The sequence below is a fragment of the Petaurus breviceps genome, unplaced genomic scaffold, assembly GCF_028583685.1.
Source record: "Petaurus breviceps papuanus isolate PSGF00001 unplaced genomic scaffold, PetGlider_PUasm1.0 185, whole genome shotgun sequence".
Lineage (NCBI taxonomy): Eukaryota > Metazoa > Chordata > Mammalia > Diprotodontia > Petauridae > Petaurus > Petaurus breviceps.
In genome coordinates, this window is record NW_027185797.1 from 34,987,393 (window position 1) to 35,007,578 (window position 20,186).

The 20,186-nt window shown below is 39.7% G+C and overlaps 1 protein-coding gene across 1 annotated transcript; it reads left to right on the top strand.

Annotated features, from left to right (window-relative positions):
- The first annotated feature begins 14,875 nt into the window (after nt 1–14,875).
- On the top strand, nt 14,876–19,958 carry FERD3L (Fer3 like bHLH transcription factor). Its single transcript, XM_069088753.1, has one exon. It carries the CDS (start codon nt 18,964–18,966, stop codon nt 19,498–19,500), a length of 537 nt encoding a protein of 178 aa, XP_068944854.1. The 5' UTR covers nt 14,876–18,963; the 3' UTR covers nt 19,501–19,958.
- The last annotated feature ends 228 nt before the right edge of the window (nt 19,959–20,186 follow it).

A 20,186-nucleotide genomic window follows, 5' to 3' on the forward strand; every position in this document is an offset into this window, starting at 1 on the left:
CCAAACTTGTCCCTAGTACAGATACCAGAGATATTTACACCATCACATACAAACTCATATTTTTCAAAATTAATTTGAAGTTGAAATTATAATAGGATGACAGCAATGTTCTTCTCAAGTATGAAAAGAATTTCCAAAAATATATTTCCTTCATAATTTTCTCTTTGGAAAATTGAACATTAAAAAACATTTCTATAACCCTCTAGACTTAATGATTCAGTCTTTGCTTAGTATCTTGTAGTCTTTTTTTCCCAGCAATAATTTTGTTTGTAAGCTTTGCTTAATTTCATTGTTATGTATGGGAATGCAAACATATGAACAAGAATGAGTGAGAATAAATACCAAAACTATATCATAACCCAAGAAAGGAATTACAAGTGATTAACTGTGTCAGTTATTATTTTTAAACAAAGTCTGGATCGTGTCTTTAACAGGGTAGATCACACATTACTCATATTTAACCTGAGTTTTGCTGGCTTGTTTACTGGCCTTGAAGACATATGGTTTGGGGTTAAAACTTTACCTTTGACTTACAGCTTGTGATTGTTCCTTTCTCCTCACACAAAGTAAAAACTCCTTTAGAGAGTAAAAGATGATTTTCTGATACTGCTGTGATTAATTTTTTACAAGGTGCTTTTGAAGTCAATGTTATTCAGTTGCGTCCAACTCTTTGTGACCCCATTTTCTTCTCTATCTCATTTTACAATTGATGAACTGAGGCAAACAAGCCTAAGTGACTCGCCTAGGGTAACACAGTTAGGAAGGGTCTGAGGCTAGATTTGAAATCAGGAAGATACGTTTTCCTGACTCCAGGTCTGGAACTTTGGAGGTTTGCAAGTCCTGGCTCCACCCTCCAATCACATTCAATCAATATTATTAGATAAATATTAGTTCTACTTCTTCATTTCACTCACTCTACAGGCTTTGGTGAACAGTCTTTGAAAGTTGCTTTCTCCAGGTAGCCAGTTATCTGGTTCTGCGCCTCTCAGAACTGAGGCTTGTCCTCAAAGTACCTTTAAATATGTGCATGTATGTGTATGTTTATCTTAACATATATGTGTACACAGTGTGATTATATGTATGTGTACATGTATGACATGTCTATATACATGCATGTATGTGTATACACACACATATATAAATACACACCACTTCCATTGCAAGCCACCTTCAAACTGCCCAAATTGCATGTGAGTATGGATCTGCTTAAAGAAAGTCCATGGGGCTGCCTGCCTGACATGAGTCTAAGCTAAGGAAATAACTCAGAATCTCAGAGTATGAAAGTGCCTCCATGGCCACCATGGCCATTCCCTTCCTAGACAAGAATCCCATCCATACTGGCAGCCATGGCTTGAAGACCTCAGTTGTACTAGAAAAATATCCCCTACTATTGTAAATAGTTCATTTATACACTTGGTTTGTTAGCCAATGCTATCCATTAAGTGGTCACATGGGTAATTTTTAATATGTTGACTAAAATATTTAACTATGTAATAAGTAGAGACAAAACATATACAAGGTACAGGCAGCTAGGTGGTACCGTAAATAGAGCACCAGCCCTGGAGTCAGGAGGACCTGAGTTCAAATCCGGCCTCAGACACAACACAAAAAGTAGCCGTGTGACCTTGGGCAAGTCAGTTAATCCCAATTGCCCTCCAAAAAGCAAATATATATACAAGGTAAATAAAAACCTTCAAGAAAACATTATTTCTCAGGCATTTTATAAAATGGAAGCAGACATCCTGGAATCTGTAGCTTATTAGGTGGACAGAACTCCAATCTTCACTTAAAGTAACTTTTAAAGTACTGTATGTTAATGCAATTTCCCACCACTGTGTTCAAGGCCATAACCTAACTAATCCATGGAATTGCAAAGGATGAAATAATAAAACTAATCAGAATGTCTAGCAATTACCCTATAAGATGGTCAATTCCCTCAACATCAAATCCAATTCTCTTCAATCAACTTCAAAGCAAAATTATATTTATGCAAAGACAAGACAATTAGAGCATCAAGAAACTCATTCCTGGGAAAACTGCTGACTTCAAGCTTTTTGGCATGAACATTGCCCTAAAATATGCTTGAGGGAGTATGTTTAGGATTATGTAACTACTTGGGTTCTGTGGTTTTCTTTTTTGCTTTTTTTGCTTATTTACTAAAATCACTGGTTCCAACATTCATTGTATTTCCCATTTGTATGCTGCTTGGCATGATCCTCGAGAAAGGGGTTGAATGATGTTTTCTACTGGAGAAGAATGGCATGAGGACCAGCTCCTGAATTAGGATGCCTGCTAATAAGAAATAAAGGAAAGATTTCTCTGATGCAGACAAGATCAATATTTTTCACTCAAATATGAGGCAGTATGTCTCAGGGGAAAAGCCTAGGATCTGGAGGCAGGATTTGGAGTCAATTCCAATGTCCATAGCTATGGGACTTTAGACACTTCTCTGAGATTCAGTTTCTCCATCTCTAAAATGGGATAGCTGGATTGGATGATCTGGAACTATAATGTTCTACTCCATTGTTTTCTTGTATGATGGAGGTGACTTTGGGGACTTGAAAGATTTGTCAGCACATGTTGACATGTGCTCTTTCACATTTTTCCAAATTGGAAAGACTTCCAGTGTGGCCCTGGTAATGGACAGCATGTCACCCTCCCAAGAACCAGCTCAGGTAGTTTCAGAGAAACTCCTTGCCTTGAGGTTGACCATGAGATGTAGAAGCAGTTAGTCTAACAACTAGAAAATACCATCTTCTACAGAGTAAAGAAAGGGGTATGATCCTCAGCTGTGAGAAGAGTGCCCATACTAACAAAATCAATGACTTTGAACATAATTAGAAACATGGCAGGATGAGACAAGCAAATGTCCCCAAATCAGAAGAAACCAGGATTTAAACCCCACCCCCCCCATCTCTGAAATTCACCAGCTGGGTAACTGTGGGCAAGTCACTACCTTTATCCAATCGGTCACTGAATCTTACTGAGTCTGCTGTCCTATCTCTCACATTAATTCACAATGCAACCTCCCTATTGAGGCCTTGGTCATACCTGAATAATTGCAGTAATAGTCTAAATTGATTTCATTTATTTCAGCTTCTCCTTCTCTCCAATCTATTCTTCACATGCTCAGTTAATCCGTCAATAAACACTGATTAAAGACTTACTCTGTCCTGAGCTCTGTGTTAAGCTTTGGGGATAGGAAGGCAAAAACATTTGATGCCCTTTAAGAGTTTACATTCTAATACGGTATAAAATCTATAAGTAGGTAAACATAGGCTGGGAAGGAAGTTGATGGAAAGTTACTGTAGAAGGTAAGACACTAGTTCATCTAATAGTTTGAAAAGGCCTCCTGAAGGAGCTTGCACTAAGTCATGAAAAGAGCTAGGAATTTTAAAAGGCAGAGGTGAGGAGGAAGGGCAGTCCAGACATCAGGCCCAGCTAGTGCAAAGGAACAGTGATAGCAAATGGAATCTCGTGTGAGAAAAATGATCAAGAGGGCAGTGTGGCTGAACTACAGAGAGTGGAAAAGAAAGCAATGGGGAAAACTGAAAAAGTAGCAAGGAGCCAGCTTATGAAAACATTAAATGACCAGTGGAGAACTACCTCCAGCAGATCCTGGAGGTAACATAGAGCCACTGGGATTTATCGAGTTGCAGAAGTCACAAAATGGTATCCCTAAAACACAAGCCTGACCATTTCAATTCCTTACTCAAAAAGCTTCAACATCTGCCTAGTACATCTACATCTTATCTAGTTTCAAGTGTCCCATATATAACTTTGTTATTTAAAAAAATCATCCTTGGTCTGCTGTCTTGCACACAGGTGTCCAAAAAAAATCTGTTGTACCAATATACAAATCTCCCATTGCAGTATTTTCTCATTCAGTGTCATTTATAATTAGATCAGATTCTTTTCCAAAACATGATTCAATTAGATTTAGCCTCATGAAGCTCAAACAATAGAATGTTATTCATTTGGTGTCTAATCTGTAGTGTTCACATATAAGCAATGTCAGAGGAATGATCAGGTAGGCTGATTTATTATTGCATTTTTTTACAAAAATAAGCATAATTCTTCAAGCTTATGCTTCAGAATTGGGCAAGATGAAGTGATTTGGAGACTAGAGCAGGTATGCTTCCTTTTTCCTCCCTCAATATATGCTCCTCCCACTCCCCATCCCACACTACCACCTCTGACATTATTAAAACACATTCCAACAACTGATGAAGTGAGATTTGGATATGGTCTGACACTTGTAAATGCCTGTAAAATCACCCAACACCTCTGTAATTGATCCATTTTTATTTATAATAATAATAACGCTCATTTCTATAGAGATCCAGAGTGCACAGTACATTATTCATGGTGACTATATGAAGTGGGTTACACATTCCTTACTTTCATTTGTTTGGAGGACCCCAAGACTAAGAGGTAAAAGAACTTGACCATCGCCTTAAAGTTAGTAGACTGTGAGGAAGGATCTGAACCTACGTCCCCTGACCCAAGATCAAGCACAGGAAACAGGGTAGCATACATGCTTCCTCTTTCAGAATCCCAGAATTTCAGGATTGGAAGAACTTTGTGGACAACCCATTGATGAAAAAGAATCAACACTATAACAAGCCCAAAAAGTTATAAACCAGTCATTACTAAACATGAAATTAATTCCATCCTCGGGCAGTCCATTTTACTGTAATATCACCAGCATTAGGATTTCTTTCTTTATGCTAAAACAGCAACAACAATAAGAGCTTGCATTTTATGTAGCACTTTAAGGTTTGCAGAGCTCTTTTACAAATATTCTCTCATGTTAATCCTAAGTCTATTTCTCTTTGACCTTTAAATCTGCCCTCTGGAACGAAGCAGAACATTCCAAATCCCTCTTTCATAGGAGAGACTTTCAAACATTCAAATAACTCATATGTCTCATAAGTATTTTGTCTCTACTTCTCTAGGCTAAATCTCTTAAGTTCCTTCAGCCAATCTTTATAAGAGTCTTCCCTATCTTTGTCCTAGTCACTGCCTGGTGGATACTCTCTAGTCGACCCAGAACTCAACATGATACTTCAGTTATTACATAAATATAACACTCCCATTATTTCTTTCCATGTCATTTTTGTGACACACAACTGCATTATCCTATGTACTTAAAAATGATTAAATTAAAAGTGACATAAGAACCTAGTTTCACAGAAATATTAGTCTATACACACGGTAAGAGAGACCACAGGCAACAGGTGATTCCCTAGCCAAAGGTGACTTGATGATTTCCAGGGATGTTGTTCTATATGATGCCATTAATTAATGTATATTTGTTCTTAGAAACATAAGCATGTAACATAGGCAAAGAAAAAAATCTGTTGAGAACAAAGAAATCACATGGTGCAACACCATAGTGATAGTGCCTACCACCTTTTCCTTCTCTGCCAGTCATGGTCAATGATTTTCAACAAATTCAGATGGCATACACCCACCTACCTATGTGTGACTTAATGCTTGTGTAGATTGGTCATCTAAAAGAAGAGTGGACTAGCACTTGATCTTAATAAGTCACCGATGACTTCAAAATCTGTGTTTCCAGCCCTGATTTCTCTTGAGCCCCATAGTCTTAATTGTGTGCTCAATGTTTCTATTTGAATGTTACCCTGTCACATTCAATTCACCATGCCTAAACCGGAGATATTTTCTTCTTGCCAAAACCTAGCTCCATGTCTTGACTCTCTATTTTATTACTCTCATCTAGGCTCAAAATCTTCTGATCCTTTTGGATTATTCCCTACTTTTCAGTCCTGATCCTCCTCAACTTCTCTCTAATATTTGACACTGTTCATCACCTTCTCCTGATGCTCTTCCCAATTTGGGTTTTCATTACATTCTCTGCCTTGTTTCTCCTCCTTTACACTCTTCAGTCTTCTTTACTTATTCTTCATTTATATCATGAGCACTGGTCTAGTCTCTGTTGTGACCTCCTTTCACTTTTTTCTTTATTCGATCTCTTAGTAATTTCATTACCTGCCATTGCTTCAATTATTATCTCTATGAAAAAGAAATTGTAGATCTACCTATCTAGCCCTAGTCTCTATCCTGAGCTGCAGACAGAACTTTAACAGCTGCCTTTTGTGTTTCTCAAAATAGACATCCCATGGGCATCTCAAATTAAGTATTTACAAAACTGTCAGATGTGATATTCCCTAGCTCCTTGGACATGGATACATTGTTTTGACCTCTTTGAGCCTCATTCTCAATTGTAAATGTTATTTGCAGGTTTTTCTTGTAATACCTACCTAAGAGAATTATTGTAAGACCCCAGTAAAATTTCTTATATAAATTATTTCACAACTCTAAAACTATTGAACGGTAAATCATTATCCGTAATTGTGGTTGTACTTAATTGTTACAAAGGAGGGTTTTATATAGGAGGGCTTGTTAGAAAGAAAATATGAATGATCAAGTAAGCATCTAATGGCAAAAGAATTCATTTGGCACAATTTGCAACTGTCCCATCAAACGTATAGCAAATGCCAGCCTGTGGTGATAGTTATGCTATTAGGGCTTGGGTTACATTTTTGTCATAACTGTGGCAAGAACATCTCAATCCTCAGGGGAAAACCCTTGGTTAGATCCCATGACAGAAGAAATCTGCTGAACGTTACTAGTTCTATATCATTAATCAAGTGCAAGCCTTCTCTTATTTTAGCTCACCAATTTTTCACTTGATTGACTTAAGGCATTTTTCAGCTTTAAGTCTATGATCATATGGCCCCATGACCATCTTCCCCACATATATTTAATTTAGCATGACTTCTGAATGAGGGGAGACTTTATAGGACCCTGGGAGCCAGAGAGAAAATGTCTTACTTGTGCTGGATCCTGGTAGCTAAGAACACATCTACCATTCTTTTCTCTCTCTTTACACTTTGTCATCTTTAGGAATCATAGAAATTCATCTCAATCATTTCTAGGTGTAAATTATATTACATGATTGGAATGAGCTAATTTCAACACTCAGACACTTTCAAGAACTGTGATTTCCTCAATAAGATTACTTCTTCTATAAGCTTAGGAACATTTCTATAGCTTAGAAGATGGTCATAAAGAGTTGCTTTGACTGAAGACATCATCCCTCTGCTGCTAACCTCTAGCTGAAATTATCTGACCTTTCTTAGGCTAACTCTAAAAGGATGGACCCTGGAGTCATATGTGAAGTCATTGCAATTTGGTGGAACCTGCCAAAATTGGGACCCCCCTGAAAAGGACTCTGAGAGCCTAGGGTCTTATGCCATACCATAAAGGGACATAGCAGTGGGATTTTCAAGAAAGAATAATTCCTAGACTAATTGGTTTCAAAAGACTGGCAAATATTTTTTAATTGACACTATACCTAAGAGATACAGGGTATATTCCCATAGTGACTATGAAGTCAATAAAAGTAAAGGAGTTTCAAAATCACTCTCCAAAATTTCTTCCTAACTCAAGTGGTAAAATTTAGGACAACAGATTTGCCAGAGAAATCTAGAACTGCTGTGTCATGGGGCCATATGATCATAGACTTAAAGCTGAAAAATGCCTTAAGTCAGTCAAGTGGAAAAAACACTATTTTATGGAAAAGTAACCTGAGGAGCAGAAAAGTTAGGTTAATTTGACTATGGCCACACAGCTAGGAAGTAAAGCAGGATTCTTAGCCAGATCTTTGTGACTCTAAGATCAAGGTCCTTTCCACTTCGCCATTCTGAATCTATTAGGTGACAAATGCTTTACCTTATGTGCTTGATAGGACAGTATATTTCTCAAAAATTTACATTGGCATGTCTTGCCTTGTTGAAGCCAAAAATAAATCTGAGTTGTCATAATAATGGCTGAAGAATGGATAGAATAAAATAGATCAACCATCAGAATTATTTCCTCTCCATCCAATCCCTATTTCAAAGGACTAAGAGATAACCTTCTTAATGGACTACTCTATCATGCACACTGACCTGCTGAAACATCTTCCATGACCTTCCATTTACCAATGGTTAAAGTTCTTAGCTTGTTACTTAAGCCACAATATTTCTTCAACTAATATTGCCAACCTCCTCTCATACTACTGCTATTCACGTAGTCAGCTGAGGCAAATATTATTTATCAAATTTCCCACCTCCATGACTTTGGCTTCATCACCAAATATGCTTACAGTTCTCTTCCATAGCCCTTTGTCCCTTTCAAAATCCTACCTATTCTTAAAGCATTAGTTCTTACATGACACCTTAAATACAACATTAAGCTTTCTGTCATCTATTTAACTGAAAGCACATTTACCCTCCTCTGATCTGATTTCACAGGATCATATTTAAACCCTTTATAAAAATGCAGGTCCATTGACTATCCTCCCCAAATAATAGTAATTGCCTGTTTAGGAAACATATTTCATTGGTTCAAATATTCAGAACACAGTGTGAGCAGGGTTTATATCCTTTGAATCAAATAAAGTGGGAAAAAATTGTATAAATGGGTCAAAACCCTGACAAGAGGGAGAGATTCAGGGGAGAACGTGAATCTATCTTGGAATTACAGCACATTCCTGAGGGAAAAAATGAAGACTGAACTGAATTTAAGAATTGAATTATCAAAGATGGTCATAGTTCTACAAATATGTCAGAACAAAAGACCCAGGCTATGGTGTATACAAAGAACAGGCTTGCCCTTTTCCCAAATTCCCCTCTCAAGGCTTGTTTAATCAAAGACACTATAGTATAACCAGCTGGTTTATCATTCAAATGGTCCCAGAAAACTGAATTTTGCCTCAACCACAAAGAGACTAGCGATTAACTAGAGATAGAAATAAAGTAAAATTAGGGAGAGAACCCAGACTTGCTGCCTCGATGTCAGGAATATTTTGGAGCTCATAGAGATGGTGATCAATGCCAGAACTTTTTATCTAAAGTTTAAAAAGTTGAAGAATAAAGAATCACATGAACCTTAAGGACCATGATATATCCTGGACTTAAAACAAGCTAATTATCATAACGAGTATTACACTTGTAAGATTTTTTTACCACCCTGTACCTTTAATTATAGGTATTATGCACAGTCTGTCAAAATAGGAACTGGATGGGCAGGAGATAGTTCTGGTGATCAATTTGTTTCATCCCATCCATTCTGAAGTCATTATTATAATAACTAACATTAATATTTGACCTCAACAAGATAAGACATGTCAAAATAACTTTGTTAGAAACATAATTATGATGGAATATTACTGTGCCATAAGAAATGATGAGCTCAGTGGTCTTAGAAAAAAACATGGAAATACTTGCATGAAATAATGAAGAGTAAAATGAGCAGAACCAAGGGAACATTGTTTAAAGAAACAGCAATATTTCTTTAAGAACGATTTGAATGCATAAGCTATTTTGACTATTATAAATACCCAAATTAACTATAAAGGACACATGAAAAAGATGCTATCCACACCCAGAGAAAGTATGTATAGAAGAATTATACACACATGTGTGTATACATACATACATGATGCGTATGTACATACATGCATGCATATATGCATACATACATACATACACAACTATTTGTTTTAATGGTAGCCATTTCTGGGGTAGGAGTGGGGAGAAGGGGAAGAAAAAAAGGGGGAAAGAAATTTACATGCTAATTTGTTGTATATTTGAAAGGAATAGCAAGATCTGCATAGTAGATTTGCAGTTTCATGTGCAGTCATCTTTTTTATTGCATTATGTTGTGGAAATGCTTCTTTTATTCCATAAAGTAAAAAATAAAATAAATTTTAAAAGGACAGGAACAATTAATCTTTGACCCTAGCCTTTTTTTTCAGCATACAGCACATTGTTCTAAACATAGTACGTACTCATTAAAAGTGTCTTGAATACTAGCCTGCATTGACGAATGGTCAAATTAATTCCACTAACACTTCTCTAAAGTCTATTGATAGAACAGTAGTCTCACAATGGTATGTTTGCATGGGCTCTTGAAAATGGATGATGCTCTCCAACTTTCCCAGTCATCACCGGAGTGAAGCAAGACTGTGTGCTTGCTTCCATGCTTTTTAGAAAGATGTTTTCAGAGATGTTGTCAGATGCCTTTAACAAAGACAAAAAGTTCACCTACCACACTGAAAATAAATTACTTAACTTGAAAAGACTATGAGCCAATGCTAAAGTGGAGGGAGAGTTGGTGCATGACTTTTTGTTGGTGAATGACTGTGCATCTAATGCAACCTCTGAGGCTGAGATGTAGCAAAGTATGAATCAAATCTCTGCTGGTTGTGCTAATTTTGGCCTAACAAATAACACTAAGAAAACAAAGATTCTCCACCAGCTAGCACCACCCCTTCCATACATGAAACTATTGGTCATAGAAAAAAATGAAGAAATTTTGAATGCGGTGGATAAGTAAACTTCAGAGATATACACATAGATGATGACATTGCCCCACAAATTACTAGACCTACCATGGTGTTTGGGAGGCTCCAAAAGAAAGAATGGAAGAAAAAAAATAAAAAAAGAAAGATTGGAAGACTGGAATAGAAGAAGCATTAGGCTGCATACCAAACTAAAGGCCTACAAAGCCATTGCAATGACCTCATTGGTATATGCCTGTGAAACCTGGACAATCTACCTGCACCATGCCAGGAAATTGGATTGCTTCCATTTGAATTGTCTTAGAAAGATTCTGAAGATCACCTGGCAGGATAAGTTACCAGACACTGACGTCCTTTCTCAAACTGAACTGTCAAGCATTTAAACTCTACTGCAGTCTGTAGCTCCAATGAGCCAACCATGCTGTTCAAATGCCAAATATAGTAGTTACATGATAACTTTATTATATATTTAAAAGGGATAACAAATAGTACACAATAGATTTGCAGTTTCATGTGAAATCATCTTTTTTTAAAGTCTACTATACTATGGAAATGTTTGTTTTCTTTCACAAATTAAAAAAAAAAACCTAAAAGACTATTTTATGGAGAACTCATACAAGTCAATCTCTTAGAAGAAGTGATATAAACACACTTTAAAGGTCTCTTGGAAGAACCTTGGAATTTATTGGGAGATAGAAGAGACACTGGCACAGGAAAAAAAAAGCAGAATTTCAAGAGCTCAAAAGAAATATAAGACGTGCAGATTTGGACATATTCACTCCAAATTTTCATACATACTATTCATGCCCAACCTGTGACATAGCCTTCCGAGCTCACACTGGTCTGATCAGCTACAGACATACTCTACCTTGATCCCTACATAGTGGAACCATTTTGAGCCTCCTAGCAGAGACAAAAACCAATGCCATTGACTTAACAGTGCTGAGAAAACTATTTGACCAGTTTACCTTTCCTTCTACTATTCATTTGTTTTCAGACTACTTTAATTCCACAAGATGAGTGGTAAAGAGAACAGAATGAAGATTTATCAAAAGTATTGCAAATTATTAACAATTGTGTGAAAGAATGCACAAATAATGGCACTAATAATTATTTTGTTGGGGTTTTTTTGGAGGGGAAAAGGCAGGGCAATTGGGGTTAAGTGACTTGCCCAAGGTAACACAGCTAGTAAGTGTTAAGTGTCTGAGGTCAAATTTGAATTCAGGTTCTCCTGGCTCCAGGGCCAGTGCTCTATTCACTGTGCCACCTACCTGCCCCATAGTGGCACTAATAATAAGAGAAATGCAATTTAAACAACCAACACTAAGGTTTTACCTCACACCAAAATGAGAAAAGATGGAAATAGTAAATATTGGAGGAGTTATAGACAGGCACATTAATGGTTTTTTGGTAGAGCTATAAATCAGCACAGACATTTTGTAAGGCAATGAGGGATTATGAAGATAAATTGACTGCCCTCTCCTCCTTGATACTCTCTTTTCTCTAAATTTTTAGGACTTCACTCTCTCCTGCTTCTTGTCCTATCTATCTGACTGACTTTTTGTCTCCTCTTCTGGAACCTCATCCAGATCAGACCCCTAGGTGTCTTTCTGGGCTCTTCTCAGGGTCGTCTTCTCTTCTCCATCTATACTACTTCACTCTGTGATTTCATTAGTTCCAATTAATCACCATTTCCATGTTAATGATTCCCAGATCTATCTATCTGTCCCTCCAGTCTCACAAATATAGCTGCTTTTCAGACATCTCAAAATGGATGGCCGATAGACAACTTAAACTCAATACATTCAAAATGGAATTCATTATCTTTTCCTCCTAAATCCTTGTTACCCATCCTCCACCTTTTGTATTATTATGGAGGGCAACACCATCCTTTTCAATCCGTCAGGCTCACAACCTAGAAGTTATCCTCAATTCCCCACTATCTATCATCCCCTATATCCAATGCATTGACAAAAATATGTGAATTTCATCTTTTCAACACCCAATGAATACACACTCTTATCTCCTTTGACACTGCCACGACTCTGCTCCAGGCCCTCATCATTTCATGTTTGACCTATTCTGATAGCTTGCTCATGGATGGGTCTGTCTGCCTCAACTCTCTCCCTACTCCACTCCATCCTCCATTTAGCCACCAAAATGATTTTCCTAAAGCATAGGTCAAATTATGTTACCCCTTACTACTCATTAAACTCCAGTAGCTCCCATTCACCTCCAGAATCGAATACAAATTGGCAAGCACAACCCTTACTTTTCCAGTCTTATTAAACCTTTTGCCCTTCCACATAGACTTTAATTGGTAACACTGGCCTCCTGTCCATTCCACTAAGGACACTCTTCGTCTGTTGACTCCAGACATTTTCTCTAATTGTTCCCTATGCCTGAAATCTCTCCCATCTCACCTCTATCCCTGGATTCTTTTGAAGTCTCAGCTAAAACCATGCCCTCTACAGGAAGCCTTTCTCAGTTGGAATTGTTGTTCAGTCATTTTTCAATCATATCTCACCCTTTGTGACCCTGTTTAGGGTTTTCTTGGCAGAGATACTGGAACAGTTTGCCATTTCCTTCTCCATCTCATTTTACAGATGAGGAAACTGAGGCATATAGAGTTGAATAACTTATTCAGGGTCATGCAACTAGTGTCTGAGACCAGGTTTGAGCTTACCAAGATGAGTCTTCCTGACTCTAGGCCTAGCCCTTTATCCACTATGCCCCCTAGCTGTCCCCAAGCCTTTTATGATTCCCCCTTAATTCTATTGCCTTGCCTCTCAATTACTTCCTATTTAACCAACATATGTGTTGTTTGAATATATTTCATTGCTTGCTGTCTCCTCCATTAGATGTGAGCTCCATGAGGGAATGAACTTCTTTTTGTATCTCCAATGCCTTGCATGTAACTTGGTACATAGTAGAGTCTTAATAACTGTTGATTGATTGATTGATTGATTGATTGATTGATTGATTGACTAACCAAATTATCCCCATATGATGCAGAGTTTCCACTTCCAGGCATCAGAAAGACAGACCAATTGTGAGTACAAGTAGGAAATCAGTAACTGCTTCCCTGATAATAACAGAGTTGGAAGAGAACAATCTTAAATATCTTATTTTCCCTTTAGAATGACTGGGGCAAGAGTCATTTTCTCCAACAGGAGATCTCTATATTTATGAAATTTGAGATTTACTCGACTGAATGTGCTGTTTTAATAATAAATCATATCCCCCAATTCCAGTGTATATTGTGTTGAAACTAGTCCAGAAAAAAAATAGAGTTGGAGAGTAGATTTCCATCATCTGTGGCACCTATGAGGAGCAAATTGGCCATCCCCTCCTCCCTCATCCACAGTTGATGCCACATAATAGGTGTTTTACAAATGTTGACTGACCGACTGAAGGTATCCCACTATCTATGTCTTCAGTTTTCTTTTCTTCTCTCTTTACATTCCCTTTCTAAGTGAATATTTCTGTTTTCCTATGGGGTTAAAATCATGTCCATATAGACAATTCCAATATATACATCCTGGGCTCTCCTGGGCACTAGTCTTAGCTAGCTTCTCAATCAGAATGTCCCACTGTCATCTCAAAGTGATAATTTCCAACTCACTTTCTTTGTTCTACTCTGTTCCAAGATTTCTTTTTCTGTGTAGAGGACCACCATCTTTACAAGCAGAATGTATACTCATCGGAGGCAGGGAATATTGTTTTCCCTTTTTATCCCCACTGCCTAATATAATGCTTGGGAAGTAGACGGAGTTTACGATTGGATATGGGAAGTGAGAGATAGTGAAGGATTAAGTGTGGCTCCCAGGTTGTGAGTCTGAGGCACTGGGATGATGGTGATGGCCTCTCCAATGATAGGGAAGGTGAGGGATAGGAAATAAGTTGGATATGTCAGAGTGGAGGTCAGCAGAGAAGTTGGGGAAGGATAGGTAGATTTGAAGATCATCAGCATAAAGATAGCTATTAAATCCATGGAAATTGTTGACATCATCAAATGAAGTAATAAAGAGTGGAAAAGAGAAGAGGGTCCAGGACAGGACCTTGAATGGCATTTATGGGTAGAGGACAAGATCTGGGAGAGGATATGTTCAAAGAAGACAGAGGCGTGGTAAGATAGGACAGGAACAAGGAGAGAATGATGTTCCAAAAACCTAGAGAGAAGAGAATAGGAAGAAGGAAAGAGGGATCAATGGTAATAATGGCTGCAGGGATGTCCAGTAGAATGAAATACAAGAAAAGGCCATTGGATTAGGCAACTAAGAGATCACTCTATTAGATAAAATTCTAATATGTGGGGCTAGAATCAAGAACAGCTGTGTTCCCAGTCAGCATTGCAGTTCTTTGACCCATGATTAAGTGGTTTAACTTTTTTTTTCTCTCCCTCCAAAGCTATATAATGAAAAGAACACCTGCTTCTAATATCTCTGGACAGCATAAAATGGTGAGAACTTGTAGGATAGTTTCACAATGAGCTATAACATGCATATAATTTAGTAACACTATCAAACTAAAGTTTATATATATATATTTAAATGTAGGATATACATATATATCCTACATTTAAATTTGAAGGTAAACATTACTAGAGAATATTTAAAAAAGAAACAGGTATTCATAGTCTTTATTTTTTCCAGTCTTTTTTTTTTTTTTTACTTTATTTGGTTTGAATGTGTGATTTCTGCTATTTAGTGTTACCCTATGGTGGAAACACACTTTACTAACTCCAGCTGACAACTCCTCCATTACTTGTCGGCATAATGAACATCCTAGGACACTGAGAAATTAAGTGACTTGTCCAGAGTCACCTAGCTTATAATTGTCAATGACAAAACTTGGATTCAGGTCTCCTTCACTCCCAAACTGTCCCTCTATACACTATGCCAAGCAATCTCTCAATTTTTTTAGTATTTATGTTAATTTTTTATTTTATATGTTGTTTATTAAAACAAAAAATAATAGCTTTTGTCTGCAATTTAACCTTTAAATAATGGCAACATAATAACATGTAAAAATTCCAGGATGTTGTAAGATAAGTTAAAAGCTACTATGTAGTAAAATGCATTTTTTCTGTACTACTAGAAAATAAGAAAGCAAACTCTTTTGTAACAAATTAGACTAGAAGAGAGTAACATTGAATTAATTTTTAATTGGGTGACAGTCACATGTTTAAGCAAGAACAGTCATTTTTATTAAAATTTTGTAACTTTAGAATTAGTTCCAAACACTCTCTGCTCCCTGTTGTGTAGAGGAACAAAGAATAACCTAGCTGGGCTATGACTTATCCTATGCCTCCAGACAATGAGCAGCAGAGGAAATATTAGAAATACTGCCCTGACTTCAATTTCTGTGTTCTTTCAGTTATACTAGGCTCCCTCTCATTTCAACTTGTGAATTGTCTATATGTTATACAAACAATTTTTACAATTTTAATGACTGTTTAGCACTTGATACCAGGTATTCCTGACTCTGAGGTCAACACTCTTTCTATTATACCACACTGATAGATGAGAAGGAAGAGAAGAGGAAGAGGATGAAGAGAAATGGCATGTTGATGATATCTAGTACTTCAATTTTTAAAGTTCCTTGCTTATTTTATCTCAGTTGATCCTCACAACAACCCTTTGGAATTTGGATAACATGGAATTCCATATTTTACAGATGGGAAAGCTGAGGCTGAGGAAGTTTAAGTCACTTGTCTAGAATCAAACAAGTAGTAAGTATCTGAGACAGAATGACAACTCAGACAGGAGCCAGGATTTGAACTCTAACTGAATCAAAGCTGAGGGGTCTGCCCTCTGTGCAAACTAGCTGCCAATGACTCTCAGTTGCTAGTATTATCACAATTTTACAAATGAGGCCATTGAGTCTGAGTGATTATCTTATATACAAGGTATAATAAAAACCCGTATCTGCCTTCCCTAAATCCAAGTGCTCTGCCACTTCAGGTTGTCTCTCTATTCGCAAATTAAACTACTGACCCTTTGAGGAAAAATTAATAATGCTGAATGTGAAATTATTCCAAAACTATTGCCTTAAGTTACTAAGGAACCAGTAGGATTTCTGATTTTACTTTATCTTGATAGAGAATTGGAGTTTGTTTACTTTCACAACCCATTTGTTGCTGTTCAGTCATGTCTGATTCTTCATGAACTTGTGGACCATACTGTCCATGAGATAGTCTGGTTTTATTACAAAAGATACTGGAGTAGTTTGTCATTTCCTTCCCCAGTGGATTAAAGCAAACAGAAGTTAAGTGAGGTTCCCAGGACCATACAGCTAGTCAATGTCTGAGGCTGAACTTGAACCCAGGTTTTCCTGAAGCCAGGCTCAGTGCTGTATCCACTGAGCCACTTAGCTGCCTTTCACAACCCATAGCCGGTCTTAAAATAGTGTTCTGCTCCCTCCCCTCTCCGTGATTTCATTCTTTGCCTGCATTGTTGTTGCTAATTCTCAGTCTTTTCCCAAAATTCACTGAATTAATGATCAAGCATAAGGACACGGGATATTTTTTTTTTGGGGGGGGTTCACTTAGCTACTACAAGAAAAAAGGGAAACAAGTTTTTATTGCCATGCTATGCTCCAGGACATGGGGAGAGAACAAATACAGTGAGCCAAAAGGGATCTCGGTACAAGAACGAGCTGAGACGAAAAAAAAAAAGAAAGAAAGAAAGAAAGAAAAGCTTAGGCAGATGGATCCAAAGAGCAGGCTTCAAAGGAGCTCTGGGTTGCAAACTGTCAGGCTGCAAAGACCCAGTGAGGCTATTTAAGCTTACCTGTAAATTGGTTATGAATCCTGCTGATTTGGGGGAGCTGTCCAATGTACTTCAAGTACCACAGGGACAATTCACTAATTTTGTTGAAAATGGTGCCCAAAGTGGGACTTTCGACGAAAGTCCTAAATCTTCTTACTTTTTAAAATTTAACTTCCCTCCCTTTCTGTTTCTACATCTTTTGCAAACATCTGGCTATTTTAAATCTCAAAATTCACATTCTTTGTTTTTTTTACTTCACTTTTATTCTTACCCAAAGGCATTTGTTAAATGTTAAACTGCTAAATATCCAAAAACTTAGAAAAAGAAAAAAAAAACTATTGGAAGTGGAGAAGAAAAGGCACCACTGATGTAAATATTGGCGATGTTGTCCAATCTTTCCATTTCCTTAGGAGATGAAGTTTAATCTCTTTCCTCTTTTCTCTAAAAGTAAGAAGTGGTATCCTGGGATGTAGGTCTCATAAAAATTACAGTTGTTGCCTCAGCCTAAATAGAGTTAATTAAAAGCTTGTCTCCAACATAAGTCCTACTGTCTGAATAGTACAGATCGATGATGAAGAATCAATCAGCTGGGGAGTTGTGTTTTCCCCCCCTTTGTTCACAAACTTACAAATAATCAATGGGCAAATCGACCTCCTCCTCAGCGAGGGGTTTCTAATCGACTGCTTCTTTGGGTGAAGGGCAAATGACCTTGGGGAAGGAGGAGGAACAAGCCTTGGAGGCTTCTCTGGAGCCATGCTCGAATTTCCCCTAGGTGAGGAGGGGCGGGTTTCGTTTCGGTGCCAGGGTGCTAGCAAGGTCTCTGAGGAACACGAGCGAGGATGGGGGCCGTCCAACTCCTGACCTTTTTTCCCTCTCCCCCCACGCAGGCTTAGTTACCTCTTCCTAAGCTTGAGGCAGGCGAAGACAGGGCGGAGGGGGAGAAATATCTAGTCCTTCATTGCGAGGATAGCAACTAAGCCTGCTTTAGGGAAGGGGGACAGAGGGTTTCACTGCCGAAGAACCGACAGAGAGCTGTTTGCGGGAGGTGTCGGCCACAGAAAGACGGCTCCAACAGCGACTCTGGGGAATGCAAGCTAGGCTCCCCCAGCATGCTTACTTAGGCGAGTGGAGGTCTTGTCTTTCAGCCCGCCAGGCTCTGGGAGACAGGGTCAACATTTCCCAGTGACCCCTGGCGGGCAGGTCCCCTCTTCAGGACCTCATTAAAAGCATCCAGGCACTTGTCTCGCATCACTTGGCAGCCTGGGGGTGGTCGAGGAGGAGGCAGGCCTCTGGCTAGAGAATATCTTCCCCCTTTTCTCACTTGGAAAAAGCCAGCACCCAGCTCTTAAGCAAGCAATTCCAGGACCAGAAGCAGAAGAGCCTAACACATCTTGGGGCTGGGGAACCAGAGTGAAAAAAGCAGCATAGGCGCAACAGCGGGAAAAATTCTGGCGTTCTCTGTCAAAGACCTATTCTGCTCTGCAGTGGAACAGTCCCAGATCCTGGACCAGTCTATGCTTCCCTCCAGCCGGCTTCAGGCTTGTCTGCTCCCATCAGCTTTAGGAGCAGGGATATTTGCCAACAGTCCTCGGTGCAACTAATCCTGTTGTCTGCTCTGGGATCAATCTCCATGGCCGCTTACTACAAGGCAAGGCTGGAACTGGGTCTGGGGCAGTAGCAGGCACACCGAGCCCCAGTCTTCGCATCTCTTCAGAACCAACGGTCAGTTATCTCAATCCGCGGACAGCTCGACCAGCAGCACCCTTGGGGGCAGGACTCCATGAGAGGGCGCCGCCGTAGGGTCCACTGCCTTCGATGAAACGCCAGGACTCTTTCGTGGACGCCACGGTGCTGGACTTCGTGGCCGATTTCTCCCTGGTGTCCCCTGGAGGCCCTCTCCTCTATGATCTTACCCCCGGGAGCTCTCTGGGGGAGCGGGCCCTGGCCCTAGGAGAGAACATGGCCCGGGGCTTTCAATCCTACGAGGAAGAGGACGAGGGGGAAGAGGAGGACGGAGAAGACGAAGAGGAGGAAGGGGAGGGAGAGGGGGAGGGAGAAGGAGGCGAGGAAGCGGAGCCCCTACGGGGTGCTTCGCTGCTCCTGGGCCGCCCCAAAAGGAAGAGAGTGATAACTTTGGCCCAGCGACAGGCGGCCAACATCAGGGAGAGGAAAAGAATGCTGAACCTCAACGAAGCCTTCGACCAGTTAAGGAAGAAGGTGCCCACCTTCGCCTACGAGAAGCGCCTGTCGCGGATCGAGACTTTGCGCCTGGCCATAGTCTACATCTCTTTTATGACGGAGCTGCTGGCGGGCTGCGAGAAACGGGAGGCCAACCAGGGAGCACGGCCTTAGCGGGAGGGAGCTCCCGGACAGGAGAGGGCTGCTGGCTGAGAGCTGAGGGGGCCGCCTCAGGTGCCCAGGAAGACTGAAAGGGCGACTTCCTGGATCGTGAATGAACGCACCCGAGAAACACTTCTGGATTACCTGCCGCACCCCCGCAGCCGCCCTACTTCCCGAAGCCTAACTTGCCCCGAAATTAGAGACTGTAGATTTAATATATGCAAATCTCTCCCTAACTGGTGTCGGGAAGAGGGGGTCATTTCTCCCTAGCCTTGGAGCGGGGCTGCTTCAGGAGAGCATTGGGAGACTTCTTTGCTCTGGCCCAGTCATCTGGACAGGGACTGGAGGAGAGAGATGCTGCCTGCCGGGTGGGCTGCACCTGGGGCCTGAGCTCCGCCATTCGTTCTGTAGTCTCGCCTTTTCTCTGACTTTTGTGCAACTAATAAATACTCCCCTTTGCTTCTCTTGAAGCCTGACCAGTTGATGGGGTGTGGCCGCTGGCAGGGGGAGAGGGGGGAACTAGGGCTTTCCCAGAAGGGATGAGGTTGGGGGGGGGGAGGGACTGAGGTGATTGTGCAGAAAAAGGGAGCCCAATTCAGTGGGGTGGGTCCAGTCTGGCAGAGGCTAGACACGATCATCCACCAGGAGCCCGCTGGAGCAAACCGGCTGATAGGAGCAATGCGAAAAAAGGAGGGACA